Source organism: Bidens hawaiensis, unplaced genomic scaffold (genome assembly GCF_021521415.1).
Source record: "Bidens hawaiensis isolate Kalapana, Puna unplaced genomic scaffold, B.hawaiensis_p1.1 tig00002338_1, whole genome shotgun sequence".
Classification (NCBI taxonomy): Eukaryota; Viridiplantae; Streptophyta; class Magnoliopsida; order Asterales; family Asteraceae; genus Bidens; species Bidens hawaiensis.
The window spans coordinates 1,810,619-1,835,641 of NW_027491126.1; the positions used below are offsets into that span (position 1 = coordinate 1,810,619).

A 25,023-nucleotide genomic window follows, 5' to 3' on the forward strand; every position below is an offset into this window, starting at 1 on the left:
GGAATTGTAGTTCCTCCCGCGACGCGCTAAGAAATGTGATTCTTCCCGCGGCGCGCTAAGAAATGTGATTCTTCCCGCGGCGCGCTAAGGATCGTTCTGTCTGCCTTCGCCCTCGCGCGTGCGCTCAAGCCTTCTCGCGCTAACCCTTTGAGTCTTTTCTTCTGTTTTGACCAGCCGTTTGCTTTTTTTGCTATCTTATCTTCCGTGCTGTTGACCTGACCTATCTTATGTCTGAAAAGTTACTTTCGGCGCAGCATGCGCACCAACCCCATTGGTTGACAGAAAAAGTGACTGACATTATCTTTTGAGATCTGCTTTTTCCATGCCTGACTAGTACCTTTATCTGACCCGCCCATGCCTGTTTACTGTTCCCTGTCAGCTTTTCCTTGTTCCTGCAGCTGCCATATCTTTTGATATCTTTTGCTTTTGGAATATTTTGTTTTTTGAGATCTTTTCCCCTTTTTCTAGGGATTGTGTTCCCTAGGGTTTCCCTATAAATAATAATGTTAATTTCCTAACACTACACACACAAAGCACTTAAACTCTCCTGTTCCTCCTTGCTCTCTGCCGTTGATCCTCTGTCGCCTCTCTCTCTCTGCCTCCGTCTTCCTCCCTGTTCTGCCCTGCTTTTCCGGTAATATATTATATATAATAATTTACTTATTAATTATGCTAACTTATAATCAAGACTTAAAACAGATCATTAAAACAATAATCTTTAATTATAGGTTAACTTTGCTTGTTAAGAGTTGGTTCTTGCTTTATCTTTCACCGCATCGTTTATCATGTGAGTAATCTCGTACCTAATCCCTTTTTATTTTTAATGTTTTGGGATGTTCATGTGTTCGTACAAACTTGAGTCTTAAACTGGTTTATGAACTTTAGTCGCGCAGTATCCCATGTGTTGAGGACGTTTACTTGGCTGTTTATTTGTATGTGTGTATCATTAACCGCTTTGTTCGGCCTATTCCGAAGTTTTCATGGATCCATTAGATGAACACGGGAGACCTATCGTTTACGGTTTTCTTTGTTTACACTTGCACAGATGTTTTCTTGTTTTTGTGCTCATTTGGGAGCACAGATTGAACTATGAGCTATGATCTATTTAGGCTTGATCACAATCTGATTACACCCTTGTTAAACACCAGACATACACGTGTTGCGCGCAGATTTATTGTTATCTATGTATTGTATTAAACTTGATTTCTCACCAACACGCAAGTGTTTGACGTTTATTTTAACACATGTTCAGGTTTGCTGTAGCTACATTTGGAGCTTGTGGACACGTAGGACGTTTTTACTTTTGGACCTAGATTAAAATGTATCAAGACAAGTTATTGTTGTTCGAATATTTGCCTTATAATATATTGATTTATGTTGATTTATGTTATCTTATGTCTACTTGCGCGTGCGCGAATGAATGTATTTATTAAATATTGACACCCAATAGTGTCACGAGTAATGAAACAATATGTGGCGCCCCGATGTATAATCCGCCTTTGGTCGGGGTGTTACAGATTGGTATCAGAGCTCGTTGACTTTAGGATAGGTGGTTAGACGTAACGGCCTAGAATACCTAAGAGTCCCTTCTCGCGCATGAGAGAAATCTCATGTTTGCGCGCTTATTGTTAATTACTCGTTATTTATGAATATGCTCGCGCTTGCGCAGTATATGATTTTGTTTTATTCCGCGATATTTCGATTTTTGTTGAATTTCGATTTTTATTGATTTTACTTACATATTCGTTTGTTGGATTTGAAAATCCGAAAAGTCATGGTGATACATGAATAGTTGATTTTCGAATTTCATTTACGATTATGTTCTGATGTTGGAGACTTGAAAAGTCATGGTGATACATGAATTGTCAACCTCCAATACTCATTTTCTTGTATATTTTATATTGAAGATTGAAAAGTCATGGTGATACATGAATCGTCAATCTCCAATACTCGTTTGCTCGTATATTTTAAATTGGGAATTCGGAAAGTCATGGTGATACATGAATTGTCGATTCTTGATTCGAATTTGTTACCTTTATTAAGTCTGCATTTTGGGTCATTTATTTTACTTTAACTTTTGACAGTAACTGACTCCGCGAAAACCAAGCTTTATAAGATTAAACTTTGCGCTAAGATATTAACTAAAAATTAAAACTTTTATAGAATGCCTCCGCTATCTCGCCGATTTCAGAGAAGAGAAGCCTCGCGCAGGCGTAGACAGCAACGTTCCCAGGAAATGGCCGCCGCAATAGCCCAAGCTTTGAGCCAAAACAATGCTAACGCCTCTGGTTACAACATTAAGTCCTTTAACGCGGGTAACCCTCCGAAATTCACAGGGCTTGAAGGAGCCACCGTGATGCTCCAATGGCTCGAGAAGATTGAAAACACTTTCCTCCACACCCAATGCCCCTCAGACAGACGAACCCTATATGCTTCCAGTGTCCTGGAATCTAGAGCGCTTACATGGTGGAATGGAGTAGCTCATGCGCGTGGCGCATAAACTGCTTCTAGCATGCTCTGGGAGGAATTTAAGGAAATTTTGACGCGAGAATTCTGCCCTCCCAACGAAGTTAAGCGCCTGGAGGAAGAATTTTGGAATCTTAAGCAATACAGCGGTGAAGCGCGCGAGTACGCGACGCGTTTCCATGAACTAAGCCTGCTTGTCCCTCACCTTGTTACCCCTTCCCGCCGAGCCATAGAGAAATTCCTTGGGGGTCTCCCCATGGAAATTCAAGATTCTGTATGGGCCAGAAACCCAGTAACCCTCTCTGACGCCATCGAGTTGGCCGCTGTGCTCAGCGACAACCATGTCAGAGCAGGAACCCTGTTCCTGCGGGGATCTGAGAAGACCAAACTCACCAAGACTATTCCTGAACCAACAGAAACCAAACCAGAACCCTCAAACCGTAACAACCTCAAGCGCAGGCGCAAAGCCTATGCGCTTACCAACCCGCCCATTGTCCAGCAACCCATCTACCAACCTCCAGTTTACGCGCCTAACCCACTGTCAACCTACCCAACACCTCCTGTAGTCCATAACTATGCCTTAACCAATCCAGCACTCCCTGCCCCGCCACCTAAGAAACCTTACACAGGAAATCAACCCTTTTGCCCAACCTGTAGACTTCACCACCCAACCCAAACCCCGTGTCGACAATGTAACCGATGTGGCCGCGTTGGTCACTCTGCCGAATACTGTAGAGTCCCTCCCGCCAACCCAATTGCGCCAACACCACCAGTCTACCCGCAGAACCCTCAACCAACCTACCAAAACCCACGACCCAGGTCGTGCTATAACTGCGGTGATCCCAGTCATTTCCGGAACGCGTGCCCCAGACTACAAGTTCAGATTACGCAAGCGAATCCGGTGAACCAGATTTCGAACCAAGTGACACGCGGACGAGCTTTTAACATAACCGCGCACCAAGCGCAAGCGAATAATGACGTAGTTAATGGTACATTTTTGCTCAACGGATTTTATGCTTCTGTACTTTTTGATACTGGCGCCGATCGAAGTTTTATTTCTCGCGCGTTTGAGCAGAAGCTTGCGCGACCGCGCAACGACTTAAAAGAAAATTTTTCAGTTGAATTGGCTAATGGCGAAACTGTTTTAATTAACTCAGTGATTAAAGATTGCACGCTTAACGTTAACGAAAACGATTTTCTGATCGACCTCATCCCCATGCCTCTTGGAAGCTTTGATGTTATCATTGGTATGGACTGGCTTACGCATAATCGCGCCGAAGTTATTTGCGCCAAGAAGATGATTCGCATACCTCGAGAAAATGGTGATCTTCACATCTACGGCGAAAAACCCTCCAGTGGTCTTAAGCTTATGTCTTGCGCCGAAGCCCAAAGACTCATGCGGAAGAAGTGTATTGCATTTTTAGCCCATGTGGTCAAACCCGATGAAGAAAAGAAGCTTCGCGATATCCCTGTTGTGCGTGATTTCCCTGAAGTTTTTCCTGATGATCTTCCTGGTATCCCTCCCGCTCGTGAAGTCGAGTTCCGTATTGATCTTGTCCCTGGTGCTTCCCCCGTAGCCAAATCTCCTTACCGTCTTGCGCCCGCTGAGATGCAAGAATTGGCAAGCCAACTTCAAGAGTTGACTGCTAAAGGATTCATTCGCCCTAGCTCTTCGCCCTGGGGTGCTCCGGTGTTGTTCGTTAAGAAGAAAGATGGATCGTTTCGCATGTGTATTGATTACCGCGAGTTGAACAAACTCACCATTAAAAACCGGTATCCCTTACCGCGTATTGACGACCTCTTTGATCAACTCCAAGGTGCCTCTTGTTTTTCCAAGATTGATCTCCGCTCTGGCTATCACCAGTTGCGCATCCGCGATGAAGATGTTCCGAAGACTGCTTTTCGAACTCGTTATGGCCATTTTGAATTCTTGGTCATGTCCTTCGGTTTAACCAACGCACCCGCCGTTTTCATGGATCTAATGAATCGGGTGTGTAGGCCTTTCTTGGATAAATTCGTGATTGTGTTTATCGATGACGTTCTGATTTATTCTAAGACCAAGGCCGAGCATGAGCAACATCTTCGGTTGGTGTTGCAAAAGCTTAGAGCCGAGCAGCTCTTTGCCAAGCTTTCCAAGTGTGAATTCTGGTCTGATGAAGTACAGTTTCTTGGCCATGTTGTAAACAAGATGGGTATTCATGTCGACATATCCAAAATTGAAGCAATCAAGAACTGGATTACGCCGACCACTCCTTCTGAGATCCGTTCCTTTCTGGGCTTAGCTGGTTATTACCGGCGCTTGATTTCGAACTTCTCGAAGATCGCTTTGCCTTTAACAGCTCTAACGCACAAAGGTAAACCGTATATTTGGGGCTCGAAGCAAGAAGAAGCCTTTCTAACGCTCAAGCGATTGTTGTGTGAAGCTCCTGTTCTTGCGCTACCTGAGGGTAATGATGATTTTGTCGTGTATTGCGATGCATCCAACCAAGGTCTCGGTTGTGTTCTTATGCAACGAGGCAAGGTTATCGCTTACGCATCAAGGCAACTCAAGGTTCACGAGAAGAATTATACAACTCACGACCTCGAACTAGGTGCAGTTGTTTTTGCCTTGAAGATCTGGAGACACTACCTTTATGGTACTAAGTGTATCCTCTACACTGACCATAAAAGCCTTCAGCATATCTTTGATCAAAAGGAACTTAACATGAGGCAACGCCGATGGAACGAACTCATCAGCGATTACGATTGTGAGATCCGGTATCATCCTGGTAAGGCTAATGTGGTAGCCGATGCGCTCAGCCGAAAACCCTGCCAGCTTAACTGTATCTTGCCGCGCACGCAGCTTCACTTCGCGCCGATCCAAAGCAACCTGAATCGCGCATTCGTGACGCGCAGCGCGCATCCATCAGTAATGGTAACCTTCGCGCCGAGTTAGCGTGTGGCGCGGAAGCGCATTTTGTGCCCAATCTAAGTGGAATTCTCTGCTATCTTAATCGCATCTGGATTCCCTTTGATGAGAATCTTCGCGCTGATATCATGAGTGAAGCGCACAAATCTCGATATTCCGTTCATCCTGGCGCTGATAAGATGTACAAGGATTTGCGCATTACTTATTGGTGGCCCGGTATGAAAAAGGATATTGCTGTGTTCGTAGCTAAATGCCTGACTTGTTCTAAGGTAAAAGCTGAACATCAACGCCCATCTGGTTTGCTCGAACAACCAGAAATTCCTACGTGGAAATGGGAAAGTATAGCGATGGACTTCATTACCAAGTTACCTTTGACAGCAAGCAAACATGATAGCATTTGGGTAATAGTGGATCGATTGACTAAGTCTGCTCACTTTCTGCCCATTCGTGAAAACTACCGTGTTGAGCAACTCGCGCAGCTTTATGTCAAGGAAATTGTCTGCCGCCATGGTACTCCTTTGAGCATCATATCCGATCGCGATGGCCGTTTTATATCCCGCTTTTGGAAATCTCTCCAATCTGCGCTAGGAACTCGCTTGGACATGAGTACGGCATATCATCCTCAGACTGACGGTCAGTCTGAGCGAACTATTCAAACTCTTGAGGATATGCTCCGATCTTGTGTTCTTGATTTTGGAGGTAATTGGGATTCACACCTGCCTTTGATCGAGTTCTCTTATAATAACAGCTATCATTCCAGTATCGGTATGGCCCCATTTGAAGCACTTTACGGTCGAAAATGCCGCTCCCCGATTTGTTGGAGCGAAGTGGGTGAAGCTCAAATCACAGGACCCGAACTTGTTCAAGAGACAACCGATAAAATCGCCAAGATCCGTGATCATCTGCTGACTGCCAGAAGCCGACAGAAGAGTTACGCAGATCGTAGGCGGAAGCCTCTCGAATTCCAAGTTGGTGATCTTGTTCTCCTCAAAGTGTCGCCCTGGAAGGGTGTTGTCCGCTTTGGGAAGAAAGGTAAGCTTGCTCCTCGATATGTTGGACCATTTAAGATTCTCGCGCGTGTAGGGAAAGTTGCCTACAGACTTGACCTGCCGCCCGCGCTCAGTAATGTGCATCCAACGTTCCATGTATCCAATCTCAAGAAGTGTTTAGCTGACGAGAACCTTCACATTCCACTTGATGAAGTTCAAGTTGATGAATCTATGCATTTCGTTGAGAGGCCTGTTGAGATTATGGATCGTGAGGTTAAGCAAACCAAGCGCAGTCGCATCCCTATCGTGAAAGTTCGCTGGGAGTCCAAGCGCGGAGCCGAGTTTACATGGGAAAGGGAAGATCAGATGAAGATCAAGTACCCGCACCTGTTCTCTGCGCAACCTACTTCGAGATAAATTTCGGGACGAAATTTCTTAAAGTAGGGGAGACTGTGACATCTGACCCGATCCGACCCGACCCAGGTACCCGTTTCTCTGACCCGATCTCTTTCTTTTATGATTTAATATTTATTTATGCTTATATTTTACTTTTAATAATAATAATATATTTTCCTTCCCGCCTCTTTCTCTCTCTTTCTTTCCGCCGTCCCGTCCCTCTTCTTCCCTCTTTCCGCCTTCTGTTCCCTCTTGTCGCCGTCCCGCTCTTAAGCCTTGTTTCCTTCTTTTTCTCCTCTCCTTGTCCTTTGTTTCTTCCCGCCTAAGGTTGTCTGCGCAGCTCCATGCGCCAGACTCCTTACAAGGAAGCCTGCGTGAAGACCATCTGTTCCAGCGATACGCGAGACGAACTCTTCTCGCAGCGCGCTAAGAATTGTAATTCTTCTCGCAGCGCGCTAAGAATGGTAGTTCTTCCCGCGACGCGCTAAGGATTTGTAGTTCTTCTCGCAGCGCGCTAAGAATCGTAGTTCATCCCTCGACGCGCGAAGAATTATAGTTCTTCCCGCGGCGCGCTAGGAATTGTAGTTCCTCCCGCGGCGCGCTAAGAAATGTGATTCTTCCCGCGGCGCGCTAAGAAATGTGATTCTTCCCGCGGCGCGCTAAGGATCGTTCTGTCTGCCTTCGCCCTCACGCGTGCGCTCAAGCCTTCTCGCGCTAACCCTTTGAGTCTTTTCTTCTGTTTTGACCAGCCGTTTGCTTTTTTTGCTATCTTATCTTCCGTGCTGTTGACCTGACCTATCTTATGTCTGAAAAGTTACTTTCGGCGCAGCATGCGCACCAACCCCATTGGTTGACAGAAAAAGTGACTGACGTTATCTTTTGAGATCTGCTTTTTCCATGCCTGACCAGTACCTTTATCTGACCCGCCCATGCCTGTTTACTGTTCCCTGTCAGCTTTTCCTTGTTCCTGCAGCTGCCATATCTTTTGATATCTTTTGCTTTTGGAATCTTTTGCTTTTTGAGATCTTTTCCCCTTTTTCTAGGGATTGTGTTCCCTAGGGTTTCCCTATAAATAATAATGTTAATTTCCTAACACTACACACACAAAGCACTTAAACTCTCCTGTTCCTCCTTGCTCTCTGCCGTTGATCCTCTGTCGCCTCTCTCTCTCTGCCTCCGTCTTCCTCCCTGTTCTGCCCTGCTTTTCCGGTAATATATTATATATAATAATTTACTTATTAATTATGCTAACTTATAATCAAGACTTAAAACAGATCATTAAAACAATAATCTTTAATTATAGGTTAACTTTGCTTGTTAAGAGTTGGTTCTTGCTTTATCTTTCACCGCATCGTTTATCATGTGAGTAATCTCGTACCTAATCCCTTTTTATTTTTAATGTTTTGGGATGTTCATGTGTTCGTACAAACTTGAGTCTTAAACTGGTTTATGAACTTTAGTCGCGCAGTATCCCATGTGTTGAGGACGTTTACTTGGCTGTTTATTTGTATGTGTGTATCATTAACCGCTTTGTTTGGCCTATTCCGAAGTTTTCATGGATCCATTAGATGAACACGGGAGACCTATCGTTTACGGTTTTCTTTGTTTACACTTGCACAGATGTTTTCTTGTTTTTGTGCTCATTTGGGAGCACGGATTGAACTATGAGCTATGATCTATTTAGGCTTGATCACAATCTGATTACACCCTTGTTAAACACCAGACATACACGTGTTGCGCGCAGATTTATTGTTATCTATGTATTGTATTAAACTTGATTTCTCACCAACACGCAAGTGTTTGACGTTTATTTTAACACATGTTCAGGTTTGCTGTAGCTACATTTGGAGCTTGTGGACACGTAGGACGTTTTTACTTTTGGACCTAGATTAAAATGTATCAAGACAAGTTATTGTTGTTCGAATATTTGCCTTATAATATATTGATTTATGTTGATTTATGTTATCTTATGTCTACTTGCGCGTGCGCGAATGAATGTATTTATTAAATATTGACACCCAATAGTGTCACGAGTAATGAAACAATATGTGGCGCCCCGATGTATAATCCGCCTTTGGTCGGGGTGTTACACTTAAAGCCGCAGGTAAAACACCAGCATAGGGTTACCGGACGAAGAAAAGGCCATCGGAACCCTATTCATGTGTTTAAAATCATCGAATTAGAAGGTTCTAAACATCCAATTAGGGATTTGTTACCTTCAATTAAAGAACTGTGAAGTGCAACGGAGTGAAAGTCGGTGACGGATATTGTTGAAATCGGAGGAAAGCGAAGACCCTGTGATGGCGCGGCGATAAGAGGAGCATGTTGGTGGTGGCAACCGTCTGCCTTCGTCTACATACGCCTTGCTGAAGGAGGAAAATGGGAGAAATGAACGTCGAGAAATCCAATTCTCCGCCTTTTTTAGAGAAACAAAATCAGAGAAATGGAAATGGTTTATTTCCATTTCTCACCTCTTTCTTTCATAAACAAACAAGAGAATTCTTTCCAATTCCATTTCTCACCCCTCAATTCCCTCTACCAAACACCCCCTAAGAAGATATAATGGGATTTGAACTTACCAAATAAAAAACATGAGAACATGAACTTATTGGAACAAATTCATTCAAATTGCGTCCTGGAAGACGAAATTCATAAAGCTCTTTTTTCAAGAAAAAATATAATTTGAACGAACCAGCTAAGAAACATAAAAAAACCGTCCAAAGAGACTGCTTTTTACAAAATGATTTAAATAAGAAATATGGACGAAACTCCTAAGATATTTTAAAATCTCGTTGGGAATGTCATAAACTTTCCAAGTGTCAAGTTTTAATTGGTTGTAAAATCTCATCGGTTATAATATCAAAGTGTCGGCTCAATACAAATTTGATGGGTTATTTTGGAAATCTGATTTCTTTTAGGATCATTTTTTTCTCACTCATCTTTTGGGTCATTTTGGGAATTTTCCTTTATAGTTTTAATGAATCGATGATGTGGTTAACTCACAAAATTGGTTCTCAAGTTCTCAAAACTCAAATGGTTGTGAAGGCCCAAATCAAAATAAGATTTTAGGGCACTTTTTTAACAATTGTTAAGGAAAAAAAATGCTTACTAAAATATTTGAACTCATGACCTGTACTTTAGAAGCAACCAAGCTTACTACCACACAAATACATTATTTTATTAATTATAATATATCTATATATATAATGTTTTTTTGACTTGAAAGCCTTGTGCCCTAACTTATTTTCGCTAGCTCATGGGCGGCCCTGATATGTGCGTGTGAGTTGTGTTAATATGCATATATATAAAAAGGCATGCGGGAAGAACAAGTGCATAGAGTGAAGAGAGGGCTCTTCGTTTTACTACACTTAGGCTATGTGTAGTGGAGGGGCTATAAATTGGGGCGTTTTGCGTTGTATGGCGCCCAGTCAGCAAGATGTGAGAATTTGTTTTTGGGGTGTAATGGTGTAGGGGCTACAAATAGTAATATAACATATATATATAATATATATATATATATATAATATATAATATATATATATATATATATGTGTGTGTGTGTGTGTATATATATAACACACACATATGCATACATGCCGGCCCCACACACACACAATTCGCCCTTCTTCCAGGCGATAAAAGGCTCTCGCCCCCACCCCAATTCGCCCTAAAATCGGCGGAGGGGGGGAGGCGGTGTTCTAGCCCCTCGTCGCCCCTTATCGCCCTCAAATGGCGCCCAGTACGTTTGGCCTTAGGGATGTTTTTCTACCCGTAGAAACATCACTTCAAGTTTTCTTATAGTGAAGAAATCCCTTGTTTATAAACTAAAAAAGAAAATTATATGTGCAATTTTTTTTATTTTTTCTCAACATTCCGATATAAAGTTTATTTAAAATAACGTGTATTTTAGTATCGTAAATATGCCGAGTATTGACCTTGACAAGGTGAACCGAAACCGATCAGACAACATCGATACATGTATCAACATTTATTTTTATGATTTCGATCGATGTAAAAACACATGTCGATATTCTTTTCGGCATATTACAACTTTATTTATGAGACAACTTTTGTTATCATTGAAAAGGGATTTTGTTAGCATCTTGGAGGAGTTTTATGTGAGGGGTACCTCGCAAAAACGGTGATACAATTCATTGTTTGTGAGTTATATTAACAATAAACATTGTCAATAAACCTTTTTATTTTGTAATACACACTAAAATACCATATCGATAAACAACATCGGCACCAGCAATTTTTTTCTTTTTTGGTTACAATGGGAGTTGGTTTCAGTATTTTTTACTAAAAGTATCGCAAAGTAAATTTTTAACGTGTAACTTTATGTTTGTAACTTTTATTTATTATGTCTGATACTGTTATAAACAATATTTTATGTTTTGTGTATACACTAAATTCCCACCGCATTGCATGGGGGAATTCTGCTCGACTCCAAACATGTTATTATTATTTTGTTTTCATTGTCTCCATAAAACACCTAACAAATTGATGGAATTGGAATTAATTAAGTTAAATAAAACTACCAAGAAACTGATGTAGTTTAACGACCGAATGACCGGACGATCCAGGCGCCATCTTCGTCAGTCATTGCATGATTGTGGTGATCATGATGTTGTGAAGTTCATATGAATCGAATTATTTGAGTGTTTTATAAAAATGTTAAATTGTTAAATACTTTAATTAATTGAATTTCATTAATAAATGAATTGAAGGAAAGGGAGCAGTGTGTACGATCGAGCACCATCATCGTCGATTTTGTGGGGTGCACATGCTTACAAAGATACGAACCACTGCATGCCCCACCATTAAAGGAATTAAGACCAAATCCAAACCCTCATTGGCTGCATTACACTTTGGTTGGTCATGGAGCTCATAAGGTTATCCATTAATCATTTCATATACATCCACACTCACTGAGTTGTATATGTTATAAACTTAAAATATAGATAGTCAACCATGCATGGAACTAGATAGCATCGGTAACCATCACAAGATGACCTAGTGGTACGCTTGTACGACATCAGCCGAATGGTATCTAAAAGATTTTCCCTTAGTAAAACATTTTGGATACTTATAGCCTTTTGAGAAAACTTAGGGTTGGACAAGGTATGGTTGAAAAGTGTATACTTGTTATCATGTGGAAATGAATACAAAACACGATTTTCTTGATATATAGATGAATAGGAGTCGCTCTCATCACTTTGGTGGGGTGGTCAAAATGTTTTACTTAGGGTTTTATTCTGAGGGTCGTGGACTTGAATCCAACTTATGTACACACTCTGAAATATAAGCATCGCCACTGTAAGATGGATTCAAACTAGAATAATGAGGTATGTCAAGTGTTATAACTTTTTGAGATACCTTACGATTATGACATACACTTTTCGAGAAAAAAAAAGGATGAATAGGAGCCACAAGATAGCTCCTATTAATAGCACCATATATAGCATAATTAAGTGTTGACTACTTGACCATTTATGTATGCTCAACAAGTATAAATCTAGAAGTTCAAAGTTTAGTAAAAGAAGATACATATAACAATTAAGTTTTATATCTAGAATGAAAACTATAATCAAAATAAATATGGATTTAATTACAATTAAGTGTGCCATAGGCAATATATCGGTCTCCATTGATATGATTACATATTTGACAATGGCAGACATATCCATTCAAGTCTCATAGAGAAAAATGGTGACAAGATTCTCAAATGTAAACCATACACTTGATGTCTAGGATAATAGGGTTCGAATATGTTTCTATTTTTTTTAAATATAACTTGCTATAATAAATATTTTTAAAACATAATTGATATTAGGCACGTGATTTAAGTATTTTTAAAACTTTATATTTACTTTTAGTTTAACATGTGTTTTGATTTTCTTGTTATATTGATTGTTAGCATATCAGTTATGTGTTTATTGGTAACGCTGTATATTTAATACTTTTTTTCAATTAATAGATATTACGACAACTTGGATGGTTAGCGTTGGTTATCAATATACTTATAGTATGAATTATTCAATAGTGTGAATCATGAATAATTATCATGAACATATGATTAACCGACCCAGTTGTCATCTATGAATTGAAAAAAAAAAAAAAAACCTTTGTTGAGATTTAGGTTTTATTTTTAATGTTAATTATCACCAGTTTCATCCGTTAACATAGCAACAATTTTCCTTTTCTATTTCCGACTATACTTCGGAATTTTACAATATGATTTTATGTTTAATTTGTGTAATCAGTAACCGTGATTATTTATCACAACCGGTTGCAAGATAGCATAAAATTACAAAAAAAATATTTTAATTAAATAATTGAAAATTCATTTTTGTTAACAATTGGTTGCAACCATGTTGTTCCACCAACCCAAGTTTTCAACCAAACTTTTATATCTAACTTGGTTTTTCATGAAAATTATAACTTTAATTTTTTTAAAATGTAACAACACGTTTTTATTTATAAAAAAATATTGAACATTTTGATATAAATTCTATAAAAATGAAACATTTTTATTTAATAAAATATGGTTTAGGTTGGGTTGTGATAGTGAGCAAATATTATAATGGGTTGGGTTGTTTAGGTGGAAGAAAGAAAAATTAGTTTTTTAATAAATGGTTGGATTAGTCTGAATTGTGATAGTGGATAGTCTTAAGGTTGTTTTAAATAGTAAAATGTAGACCATAAATAACTAAAAAACTAATAAAACAAATTCTTGAACAATTATATACAAAATTGATAATGTACTAAAATTAAATTTAAATATTTACACAAACCTCAATATTTAAAGTTACATTATGGTTTTAGTTTCAAGTTTTCAGAATTATGTGAAATTATATATGTCGGTCTTCATCGAACATTTCTCTCCTTACCTTCTCGACTCACCACTGTTTACATATATATAAATTTTATAACAATAACCTTTAAAGAAAAAGCTCACAAATTAAAACTAAGCCTTATTTCCTTGCATAAGGCTATGTGTAGTGGAGGGGCTACAAATGGGGATGAATTATGGCACGTGGCGCCCAATCAGCAAAATGACGAATTTGTTTTTGGGGTGTAGTGGTGTAGGGGCTACAAGTTGGGCCCACGGTATCTTTTTTTATTATTTTCTTTTTATAATTAAACTAATCAAATAAAAACTAATTTCTTCAAACAATTAAATAAAAATGCATTAAAATTAAAAATAAATACAAAAAAATACATAACTAAAAATATAAAAAAAACATATAGCTCGGTTGGCGTACATGTTTAGGTTCGGGTCGGGAAATTGAAACGGATAGCTCGGTTGGTTTAGGTTCATCAGGTTCCATTGTAAGTTCACGTTTGGTTGGTTTTGCGAACCACGGTTTTGACCGAAAGGAGGGAATGGGTGGTTCGGTTGGTTCGAGTTGTTTCTAGGATTTATTTTGCATATACATATACACACACACAACATATATACATATACATATACATATATATATATATCACCACACAACATATATACATATATATATATATATATATATATATATATATCACACACACAACATATATACATATACATATATATACACACACAACATATATACATATACATATATATAAACACACAACATATAATATAACAATATTATTATTTTCTTCTTCCAGGCGATGAAAACACTCGCCCCCGCCCCAAATCGCCCACATATCGCGGGGGGGGGGGGGGGGGCGGTGTTCGCGCCCAATGTCGCCCAAAAGTTGTCCAAATCGACGCCCACTACGCATAGCCTAAGAATCTTTGAAAATAAAGGAGACCTCGATTACAAAGATGGTGGAAGATATTAAATCTTTAGCTTTCTTATGAATAAAAATATGTCTTCGTCTCTAGAATTAAAGTGAAACGAATGGTATAATTTCTTTATATAATTTTGTTATTGTTGTGTTGTTTTTTACTTTAGTTTTTAGTTAGTTGCTGTTTTAATGAAAGCTAATGTTAAAAAAAATGAAAAATAAAAGCACGTCATTGCTTAGTGAGGATGATGGTAATTTGGTGTCTATCTAACTAACAAGTGGTAGATAATAATTAATTTGAGATAACAAGTGAAAATAAAGAGACATGAAACTGAGTGGCCATTTATTTATAGGAAATAAAAAATGGTGTAGTTTTAAGAGAGTCAAAGATATTAATTAGGTATCGTTTATAAAAGTTGGGTGAGTTTAAATAAGAAAATACTGGATTGATCAACAACTAAGCACATGTACGAAAACAGTAACAATGTAACATACTTAAATATTACAAATAAGAGTAGTTAAGCAATAATAAACATTTCCTTTCTTATTTGGTACGACTAAAATCTAACTTATTTACTAAACACGGTAGATGAGTCTTTAATGATAATGTTTTAACATTGACCAACTTCTACCACTTCTATTTTGCTACACATGCCATTTCGCCTTGTCACTTGAAACGAATATGTTTTCGTCTAAGGAAACATATCACAAGCACAAGGTCTACTATAAATCCATCTGAGAAAGAAGAAAGCTTATAAAGTGCCACAAGATAAGAAAGTAGAGGAGACTTAACTTTCACGAGATGAGAGCAAGGCAATAGAGGTTTATTTGTGAGGAGAAGATAGAGATGTTTAATTATGTTTTCAATATGGATTACTTAACTTCATTTAAACAATAATATAAGAATAATTATATGATAAAATAAAAATTAAGAGTCATATTACATGATTGTTAAATATCATATAATATGATACTTTGATTATAAATAAATTATAGATTACTTAATCTAATAACGATGAGTATGTTATCTTAAAATGCAAATTTAATTTTAATCTACGTTAAAAACACGCATATAAAACATATTTGTGTGAAAGAAACCTAAAGAAAGTTGCAGTTTATGTATATTTATTTCATATACTCAAGTCTTCATCTATTTTCTATTTATGAAATGCATGTTTGATCATATATATTCACAAGAAGTAACGAAAAAACATTATTTATACTAAACGCCAATTAAGAGTTATCCCTTCCACTAGACTTTTGCACATTTTATGTTAAGTTTCACAAACTTTAAATGCTTATTGCACTTAATCAACTACTATATTGAGAAATATCAAGGCGTGTGGACTTATTTCGAACGCACAACCAGAAAATAATTACGTTTTACTAAACTAATTATACTCTTTTTATAGTTTTATTATATATGTTTTAGTAAGAAAAAAAATTTGTGTGTTAAATCAACTATAAAACCTTATATGCTTAAGTGGAAATATAATTTAAAACATAATAAAATCTTGTGGGAAAGATTCTTGATTGTTGGTGTGAGATGGTGTACATGAAGATATGATGACACATTTTCTTGTTGACTTATTTTTGGTTGGTTTAAATTACTTTCTAAAAGTAAGACCCATTTTTGGAATGGTTGGTCTTTTTAATTAGATCGGCCATATATGCCTACTTACAATTAAATATTTGTTTTCAGCCAATCGTTGTATTTATCCTCTTGATATTTATACTTTTAGAATTTAATTTAGCATTTTTTAAAACAACCTATATTTGTTCCTGTATTTTAAATAAACATGAATATCATATTAAATTGACAAAATGGCAAAAGACGTTCTTTATGTTTTTTCTGATTTTCATTAGACGTCCTTTATCGAAACTAATAGCATAAGTCATAATTCATGTATTAAATATGTTGCACGTTATGTCCTTTAGCACCTAACCTGGTTATAATTTTCTGTTAACTTTGGTCATGTGCAAAACACATGAGGGCAGTGTGGTCATTTTACCCCTTTAAGAACTATTTATGTATTTAGATGAAAGATATATCTTCTTCATCACCATCCAAACCATCAACTCCGGCAACCACCAACTCCGGCCACCACTATTAACTCCGGCACCATCCAACCTATCTCTCACACACACCCCTCTACCATCCCATCCCCATAATCATCTTCTTCATCACCATCAAAACCCGTTTCCCGGCGACCAACTCCCACCCACATCGATTTACATCCGGCCGCACAGGGGGCAACGACCAACTCCCTCTCTCTCTCTCTCTCTCTCTCTCTCTCTCTCTCATTTTCACATCTCTTTAGTCACTTTGAAGACCACTGTCTCAACTCTCCAGTTGTCGGCCACCACCACCACGACCACCGCAGAGAAAACCCCTTTTAAATTAAACCACCGCAACAAAACCCTGACACAACCACCGTTCTCGTAACCCCCGGTCAATTTTCCGGCGATTTAGCTAAAAATAATCAGATCTGACTTAATATAACTTTCATCAGCGTTGATTAATTCAGATCTAAGATCTAAAAGGTTCAACCTTCCACCACCACACCAACTATACACCGACGATCAGAGATTAACCCTAATCGGTGGTCCGGTGGTGGTGTGGTGCAGGTGACGTGGCGGCAAGGAGTTGGGTGAACGCTGGTGATGATTAGAGATGGATGAGATGTATTAACAGGAGATAATATCATTGTAGCTGTGTGAGGATTAGAGATGGAGATGGAGATGGATGCGAAGAAGATGGCGTCGGTGGTGGTGGTGCAATGGCTGTAGAGAGAGAGAGAGAGAGTGTGGAAAGAGAGAGAATGTTTTTACTTTGATCTTTATTCTTTTATATTAATTATTAAGTAGGTATGAATTTACGTAACTATCCTCGTTTGCCTTGCACATGACCAGATATAACGATAAAAATTAACGAGGTTAGTGACAAAGAATGTAACTTGAAACATATTTGATACATGAATTCTGTCTTCTGCTATTAGTTTCAATAAAGGATGTCTAATAAAAATCAGAACAAACATAAAGAACGTCTTTTGCCATTTTGTCTATTAAATTAGAATACTTTTATTTCATAGGGTAATTAGTTTTGAGACTCGTAATTATTAGGTAATCATAATCCTTGACATTTCTCATGGGTGCCAAGGACTACATTTTTCTTTTCTTTTTGGTTTTTCCTTCTTCTTTTGATGAGTTGGTTTAGTGGGCTGGGTAGGGTTGGGGAAATATTTATTTTTGTATATAGATAGAAATTAATCATCCAATCTAAGGATGCATTGTATACTTATGAGTGTTAACCGTGTCAGAATGACGGATTTCGTGTTAATGGATTGAATTGTTCAACCCAAACATGCCCGTATTTTTATTTGTCTTAAAGAATCAATCCAACCGCATAGATATAATCGTGTAACATAAATACAAACTATTTAACCAATCAGGTTGGTGAATTGTAAAAAAAAATAGTTAAAGTTAAATGGGTTAAACAAATCAATCAAAACACGACACTTCAATACCCTGCAAAATTAACTAATCAATGAAATTCATAAAATATAGATTGCTCTGAATATATGGCCATCACAGGAAAGAAAAATAAAAAATATGGAAGCTTGTTGGGAGCCAAAACCTCCTAAATCAGTTGTATTATTTCTCTACATTTTCTTATAGAGGGTGTGTTAAACATATATAATGTATGATTATGAAACCTTTCAACTTGACACCAATATAATAAGTCAATCCGTGCATAATCATACCAAACATGTTCAAATAACAATTTAATTACTTTCGTGTTGAAATATGTCACCTTAAATTCCCAATCAATCATACCATTAGAACGATAGGGCTTAGAGGTGGAAAAAAAAACCCGAACCTGAAACCTGTTTTATTATACCCGGTTATTAATACTTGAACCCGTACTCGACCATACCCGTAGGGTACTGATAGGGTATCTATTTCGGTACCAAAACCCGTACCGTACCCGATTTGTACCTGATAATACTCGAAAACCGGAACCGGTTATATACCCGGCGGAACTGGTTTTTCCATTACCTGAAACAGGGTTTTTCAAATACCCGATCTATACCCGAAAAATACTTAAAAAATACCCGAAAAGTACCCCTAAAAAGTGCAACCTCTTAAAAATCTAATCTATACCCGAAAAAAAAACTCAAAAATACCCGGTTTTAGTATACCCGATTATATACCTGACCTGAACCCGATACATAGGGTACCGTTTTTAGAGGCAATACCTGGATTTGAACCCGACCCGGGTATTGCCAATACCCGGTTCTATACCCGGAACCGGGTATTCGGAAAACCCAATTTATGCACCTCTAATAGGGCTTGGTTTCAAACATCATTATTTTTGAGATGGTGGTCTTCTTGAATCTTGCTCGGGCCATAGAACTGAGCTGTGTAAAATTTGTTTTGTTACACTTTACAGCCCAAACATTCTAGGCTCTTAACTCTTAACCCAAGTTCATTTGACTATGCCCATTTATATTTTTCGTTTCTTAACTTTTTGTTGCATATTGCAATGTCATTGTGTACATTTGATTAAAAGATAAAAATAAAAGTATATATAATTTGCTGTGTCTTATATTTTATTATATTTAATAAGATTTGTTATAGTTATATAAATAATATATCTGTTTGGTCGTGATTTAAGACTTTTAGTCAGGCTCCTTGTATGAATCTCGAATTTGAGTTCATTAGTTGAACTATGTTAGAACCCCATGTGTTATACGGTGGGGTTGAATCATTAAGATAATAAAATTGGTAATTAACTTATATTTTTTTATTACTAGAAATACATATTAAAATACTTTTAATAATAAAAATGATGAGTTACAATTGGAGTTGATCTCAAAACAACCAACCATTTATTTCTTTGCAAACTCACGCTCAAGATGACTTTGCAAGACTGGATGATACACTTGTTTCACATGTCAAAAGAACACAATAGTTGGACTGTTGGAATGATCGGTCTATTACTTTAAGACTTTAAGATTGTATTTCTAAAAAAGAAAAAGAAATTTGTTCACGTTGATATGAACCCGAAATCACAATTGAAGATTTCAGCTTGTTCGTTTATCGCATATACAAAATGAAGGAAAAATATTACATTTTCTAATAAAATACAAATATTCTAAAATCACCCTTGATTACTATTCTAAATTTCCTTTATCAATTACTATAGCCATTTAAAGAGTGAAAAGAATACAATATATGATAAAATAAAATTGACAAATTTGATGATTAACCAAGTTATTAAATTAGACGAGAAAATACAAATCTAGGTAGGAAAAAAAATGACACGTGTGATAAATTGTTTCAGGCTTCAACTTGTTCAAGCTTACTTGCTTTAATTAAGTTTATAACAATTCAATCTCAAGTAACCCACAACTACCTTATGGTATAACACTACATTATCTTAAAATAAAAAAATTTAAAGTTAGAAAAGACACCAAAAACTACAAAAGATATTTGTTAATTATAATATGACCTTGAATAACAGAAGTATAAGTTGAGATCATTTGTCGAATTTTGTTCCATATGAATATTCTAAGAGAATATTTCCCTAATATCTCTCACATTTGGATACACCATTGATATGTTTCCCAATAATAATACAAGTACTAAGATACTGGTCGTGTTACACACGGGTGTAAAATATTTCAGACATATATATGTCGTTATCATAAAAAGTCTTACCTTGTTCTCTGCAAAACCACAAGATGTAGGAAAAATATGTATAAATGGTGGAATGAGAACCTATATAAATATACAAATAATTAAATTGCTAAAATAATAGTCATACTAAAAAAGGAACACAAAATCAGTTATAACTTATAAATAATTAATTGTGGTCATAATAAGTTTTTAAATCATTCGAAAGGAAATAGCTGGTTATGATTTTAGAAAACATTAATTAGTGAATTATGTGACAGTTTTATAGATGAAAACCGAATGATTTGAAAACATAAGTGGACATACCAGTTAAATGTCATGTGAATATCTTGTACTGTTTGAATAGTATAGTAAGATTTAATAATTATGAACAACATAGATACCAAGGGTAAAGTTAAAATATAAAGGACAACAAAAATGAGAAGGGTGAGAAGGAATCCAGTCCATTGATATTAGATTTGAATGACTGAGATTAATTTAATAAATAAAAATTGATGAAAAGGGCATTAAGGTAATAACCCACATTTGTTGACTTTCTCTCTCAAAATGCAAGGCACATGCCAATTCCCACATCATTTTAAAATGTCCATAACTTTTTCATACGACATTATTTTTTTAAAAAAAAATCCACCATAGTAATAAGCGTTTTTTATCTTTAATATGAGTATCATATTGTTATATAAAAATAAAAAGAAAATTTATAGGTTTTTAATTGTGTTTTTTGTTGTTCATTGTGTCATTGTGTAATATGTTGTTTCCATTGTGTTTTACATTTCAAGTCATTGTGTTATATATATTCACCATTGTGTGTTACGTTTTAGGTCATTGTGTTATACGTATTCGCCATTGTGTCTTACGTTTTAGGTCATTGTTTTTACGTATTCACCATTGTGTTTTACGTTTCAAGTTATTATGTAACATGTATTAATGGCGAAAAAAGACACAATGGTGTGCGAAAAGACACAATGAAAAAAAAGACACAATGGTGTGCGAAAAGACACAATGACGAAAAAAGACATAATGATAAGCGAAAAGACACAATGGTGTGCGCAAAAGACACAATAACGAAAAAAGACACAATGATAAGCGAAAAGACACAATGACGAAAAAAGACACAATGGTGTGTGAAAAGACACAATTACGAAAAAAGACACAATTATAAGCGAAAAGACACAATGACGAAAAAAGACACAATGATAAGCGAAAAAGACACAATGATGTGCGAAATGACACAATGACGAAAAAAACACAATGATAAGCGAAAAGACACAATGGTGTGCGAAAAGACACAATTATAAGCGAAAAGACACAATGGTGTGTGAAAAGACACAATGACGAAAAAAGACACAATTATAAGCGAAAAGACACAATGGTGTGCGAAAAGACACAATAACGAAAAAAGACACAATGATAAGCGAAAAAACACAATGAAGAAAAAAACACAATGACGAAAAAAGACACGATGATAAGAGAAAAGACACAATGATATGCGAAAAGACACAATGACGAAAAAAGACACAATGATAAGCGAAAAAGACACAATGGTGTGCGAAAATACACAATGACGTGATTTTTGTTTTAATTTTTATATAACAAAAATCATACTCATATTAAAAATAAAAAAACGCTTGTTATTATAATGATTTTTTTTTTAAAATATCATACGAAAAAGTTATAAACGTTCTAAATTGATGAGGGTATTAACATGTGCCATGCATGTGGAGTGAGAAAATATGTACAATTACTTCTATACCATTTTCCTTTTAGTCTACACTTGACACATGTCAATTATTTATAGCTTCTCACACTTCTCATTTTTGCTACCCTTTGTAGAATAACTTGATCCTAGATACCAAATGCTAAAATACCCTCTACAAAAACTTGTATAGTCAAATTATATCATTTGAAAATTGAAATGGAGATTTTCCCGGGTTATATATTTATGTACAACTTGAATTGGATAATAACTCTGACACTTTTACATTTTTTTCGTATAAATATCCAAACAAAGCAACTATACAAAGGGAGAATATCTCGTGGGAGAAGATCTCGTAGGAGAAGATCTTGTAAATTTGTATATATTATAGATAAAGAAGGGTATTAATTATTCAATCCAACATGCACAACGACCAGGAGAACAATATGAACGTCCAGTGGCCTCTGGTTGATTCAACATGGACGAAACACGAGCATTCTATGTTTGTAAATGCGGTGGTGAATGGAACGAATGGGTTGGAGGAGATTGCTGGCATGATTCCAGGTAAGACACCCGATGAGGTGAAAGCGTACTATGAGACGGTCGTGGGCGAGTTGCTTGAAATTGAGGCGGGTCGGGTTGAGTTGCCTGATTATCCCGATGGTGATAGCTACCCGAGTAAGATAGAGAAAGCCGAAACGGTTGTGAATGAGGATTCGGGGTCTAAACCTCGAGAGAAGGAGAGGAAGAAAGCGAATCCGTGGAGTGTAGAAGAACACAAGTACGTAAACTCTTTTTATTGTATTGTTTTTCAATTTTTGTTTAGTCTTCTTGAAAAATATGATTTTACATCATGCATGAATGATATCACTTTGCATAGTCCGGGAGGGGTGTACACAAAACTGGAAAAAAAAAACCTTAACCGAGATGGAAAAATTATGAAAAAGCCAAACCAACAGTTTGGTTTTGTACTTTACTAAAAACCTAAATGTTGTTTTTTGGTTTGGTTTTTGTTTTTTAAAGAACTAAAAAACCAAACCGAACCGATTAATGTTATAGAATTTACAACTTTTTATCTTTTATTTTAAATGTAAATAATCATATGTTCAATATTAATCGCTATTTTTATTTTCCTAAAAACAATATTATGCCCGATTTCAATATCCCGTGTCAACTTTTTGACCCGATTAGCAAAATCGAATCGAGAAAACCTTAAAATGACAGCTTTGAAAAAAATTTAAAAACAACGAAAAATTGTTTTCGGTTTGGTTTTAGCCCAAAATCGCACCCTACATTCTTTTATACATTATCAACAGTGGCGAAGCTTGGACTAAGACACCGAGGGGGCCGGACTCAAAATGTAAAAAATTTCACAAACGAAGGCGGACGGGCTCAAATTTTCGGCCAAAAACGGCTAAATATCCACTACGTATAAAAAATTTCGCCCGAAAAGGCTAAAATGTACACTACGTATAAAAATTTCGACCGAAAACGGCTAAATTTACACTACGTATAAAAATTTTCGCCCGAAAACGGCTAAAATTTACACTACGTATTAAAATTTTCGACCGAAAACGGCTAAATTTTACACTACATATATAAAATTTCGACCAAAAACGGCTAAATTTTACACTACATATAAAAAATTTCGGCCGAAAACAACTAAATTTACACTACGTATAAAAATTTTCGGACGAAAACGGTTAAATTTACACTGTTGCGTAAAAAAACAGGGGGGGCGGGGCCACCCCGGGCCCTTGAGAACCTTCGCCACTGATTATCAAGTGATTCTTGATTAATTTTGTTCATGCTTACAGGAGGTTTTTGGACGGGTTGAAGAAATATGGAAAAGGTGACTGGAGAAGCATTTCAAGAATGTCGGTGATTACAAGGACGGCGACACAGGTGGCCAGTCATGCTCAGAAGTTTTTCCTTCGGCAGACTCTACCGAAGGAAGAAAATAATAATAATAATAATAACAAGAAAAGGAAGAAAAAGAGATATAGCATTCATGACATAACCACGACGGATGATGCAGATGCAGTGGTAGTCCATGCACAAACGACGTCTACAACATCATCACCCTCCGATTTAAGTGGTGAGCAATCCAATGGTAGCCAAGAAAGGGTTGCGCAATTATCAGTAACACTAATGCCGAGCATTCAAAAGGTCACCGAACAACCTATGTCATCAACAACAGCAGCAACTAGTTTTTATGATAGCAAAGGTAAAGGAGTACCTGCAATAACATCCTCATCCCATTATTTCAATGGCGGGCAATATTATGGTGGCCAAGGGGTAGGAGCACTGCCGTCTTATGGTTTCTTTGACGGCCAAGGTGGAGAAGCACCACAGCCATTCTCTAGTTATTATGACGGCCAAGGAGGAGCACAACCGGGGTATGATCAGTTTAGTTTTTATAATGGCTACTCTGGTGATCAAACTAATCTTTAAGTATGAAAGACTTAAAACTGGATTTGGATTTAAATTGGTTTATTTTGGTTTGTGCTTACGTACTCTTTTGAAGAACCATTATTGCATGATTTTCTATCAATCTGTTTAGCATGTCTCTCCATATACCAGTTTTTAAAAGTTGATTGTTTTCTGTCACCTTAGTCTTCACGAATTATAAATTTCCAAAATGAATATACAAATGCAATAGGATAGATAGATAATTAACCATATTATGTCACGATTGAAGTAATATTCATAAGAGAAAATCCCCAAAATGTTATTTTGACCCCCACTCTTTCTAAGAGTTTGGCCAAAGAATTCAAAATCCTCAAATATTGTTTACTTTAAAATTGTCTCTCTGTTTTAAAAATCCAAACAGCTTGAGTCAGTGAGTTGTAAGCCAATTAAATTAAGTCACTTGTCATCCTTCCATTTTTTTAAAATAATTGTTTAAATCTAGTCGGCCCGGACACAGTTTTAGAAAATCAAACTTGTCGTTAGTTATTTCGTTTTCTCCTGAATAAATGTTGCCAACCGATGAGACAAAACTGAACCATAAACGAACCAAAAGCACCGACTATTTATACTCCCGTCGACTCCAGTGTTACAAAAATATCGACTAGTCACCGACTAAT

At 36.8% G+C, this 25,023-nt stretch overlaps 1 protein-coding gene across 1 annotated transcript; it reads left to right on the forward strand.

Annotated features, from left to right (window-relative positions):
- The first annotated feature begins 22,369 nt into the window (after positions 1-22,369).
- Positions 22,370-24,388, forward strand: LOC143618682 (uncharacterized). Its single transcript, XM_077090791.1, has 2 exons — positions 22,370-22,715; positions 23,752-24,388. The coding sequence occupies exons 1-2, from the start codon at positions 22,381-22,383 to the stop codon at positions 24,386-24,388; spliced, it is 972 nt and encodes a 323-aa protein (XP_076946906.1). The 5' UTR covers positions 22,370-22,380.
- Positions 24,389-25,023: the final 635 nt, after the last annotated feature.

What these genes read in the sequence shown, in the direction of transcription:
- LOC143618682 (XM_077090791.1), top strand. Translation starts at nt 22,381, where the DNA reads ATGAACGTCCAGTGGCCTCTGGTTGATTCAACATGGACGAAACACGAG. An exon ending in TGGAGTGTAGAAGAACACAA is followed by an intron (nt 22,716 to 23,751) that starts GTACGTAAACTC and finishes TCATGCTTACAG; the next exon opens with GAGGTTTTTGGACGGGTTGA.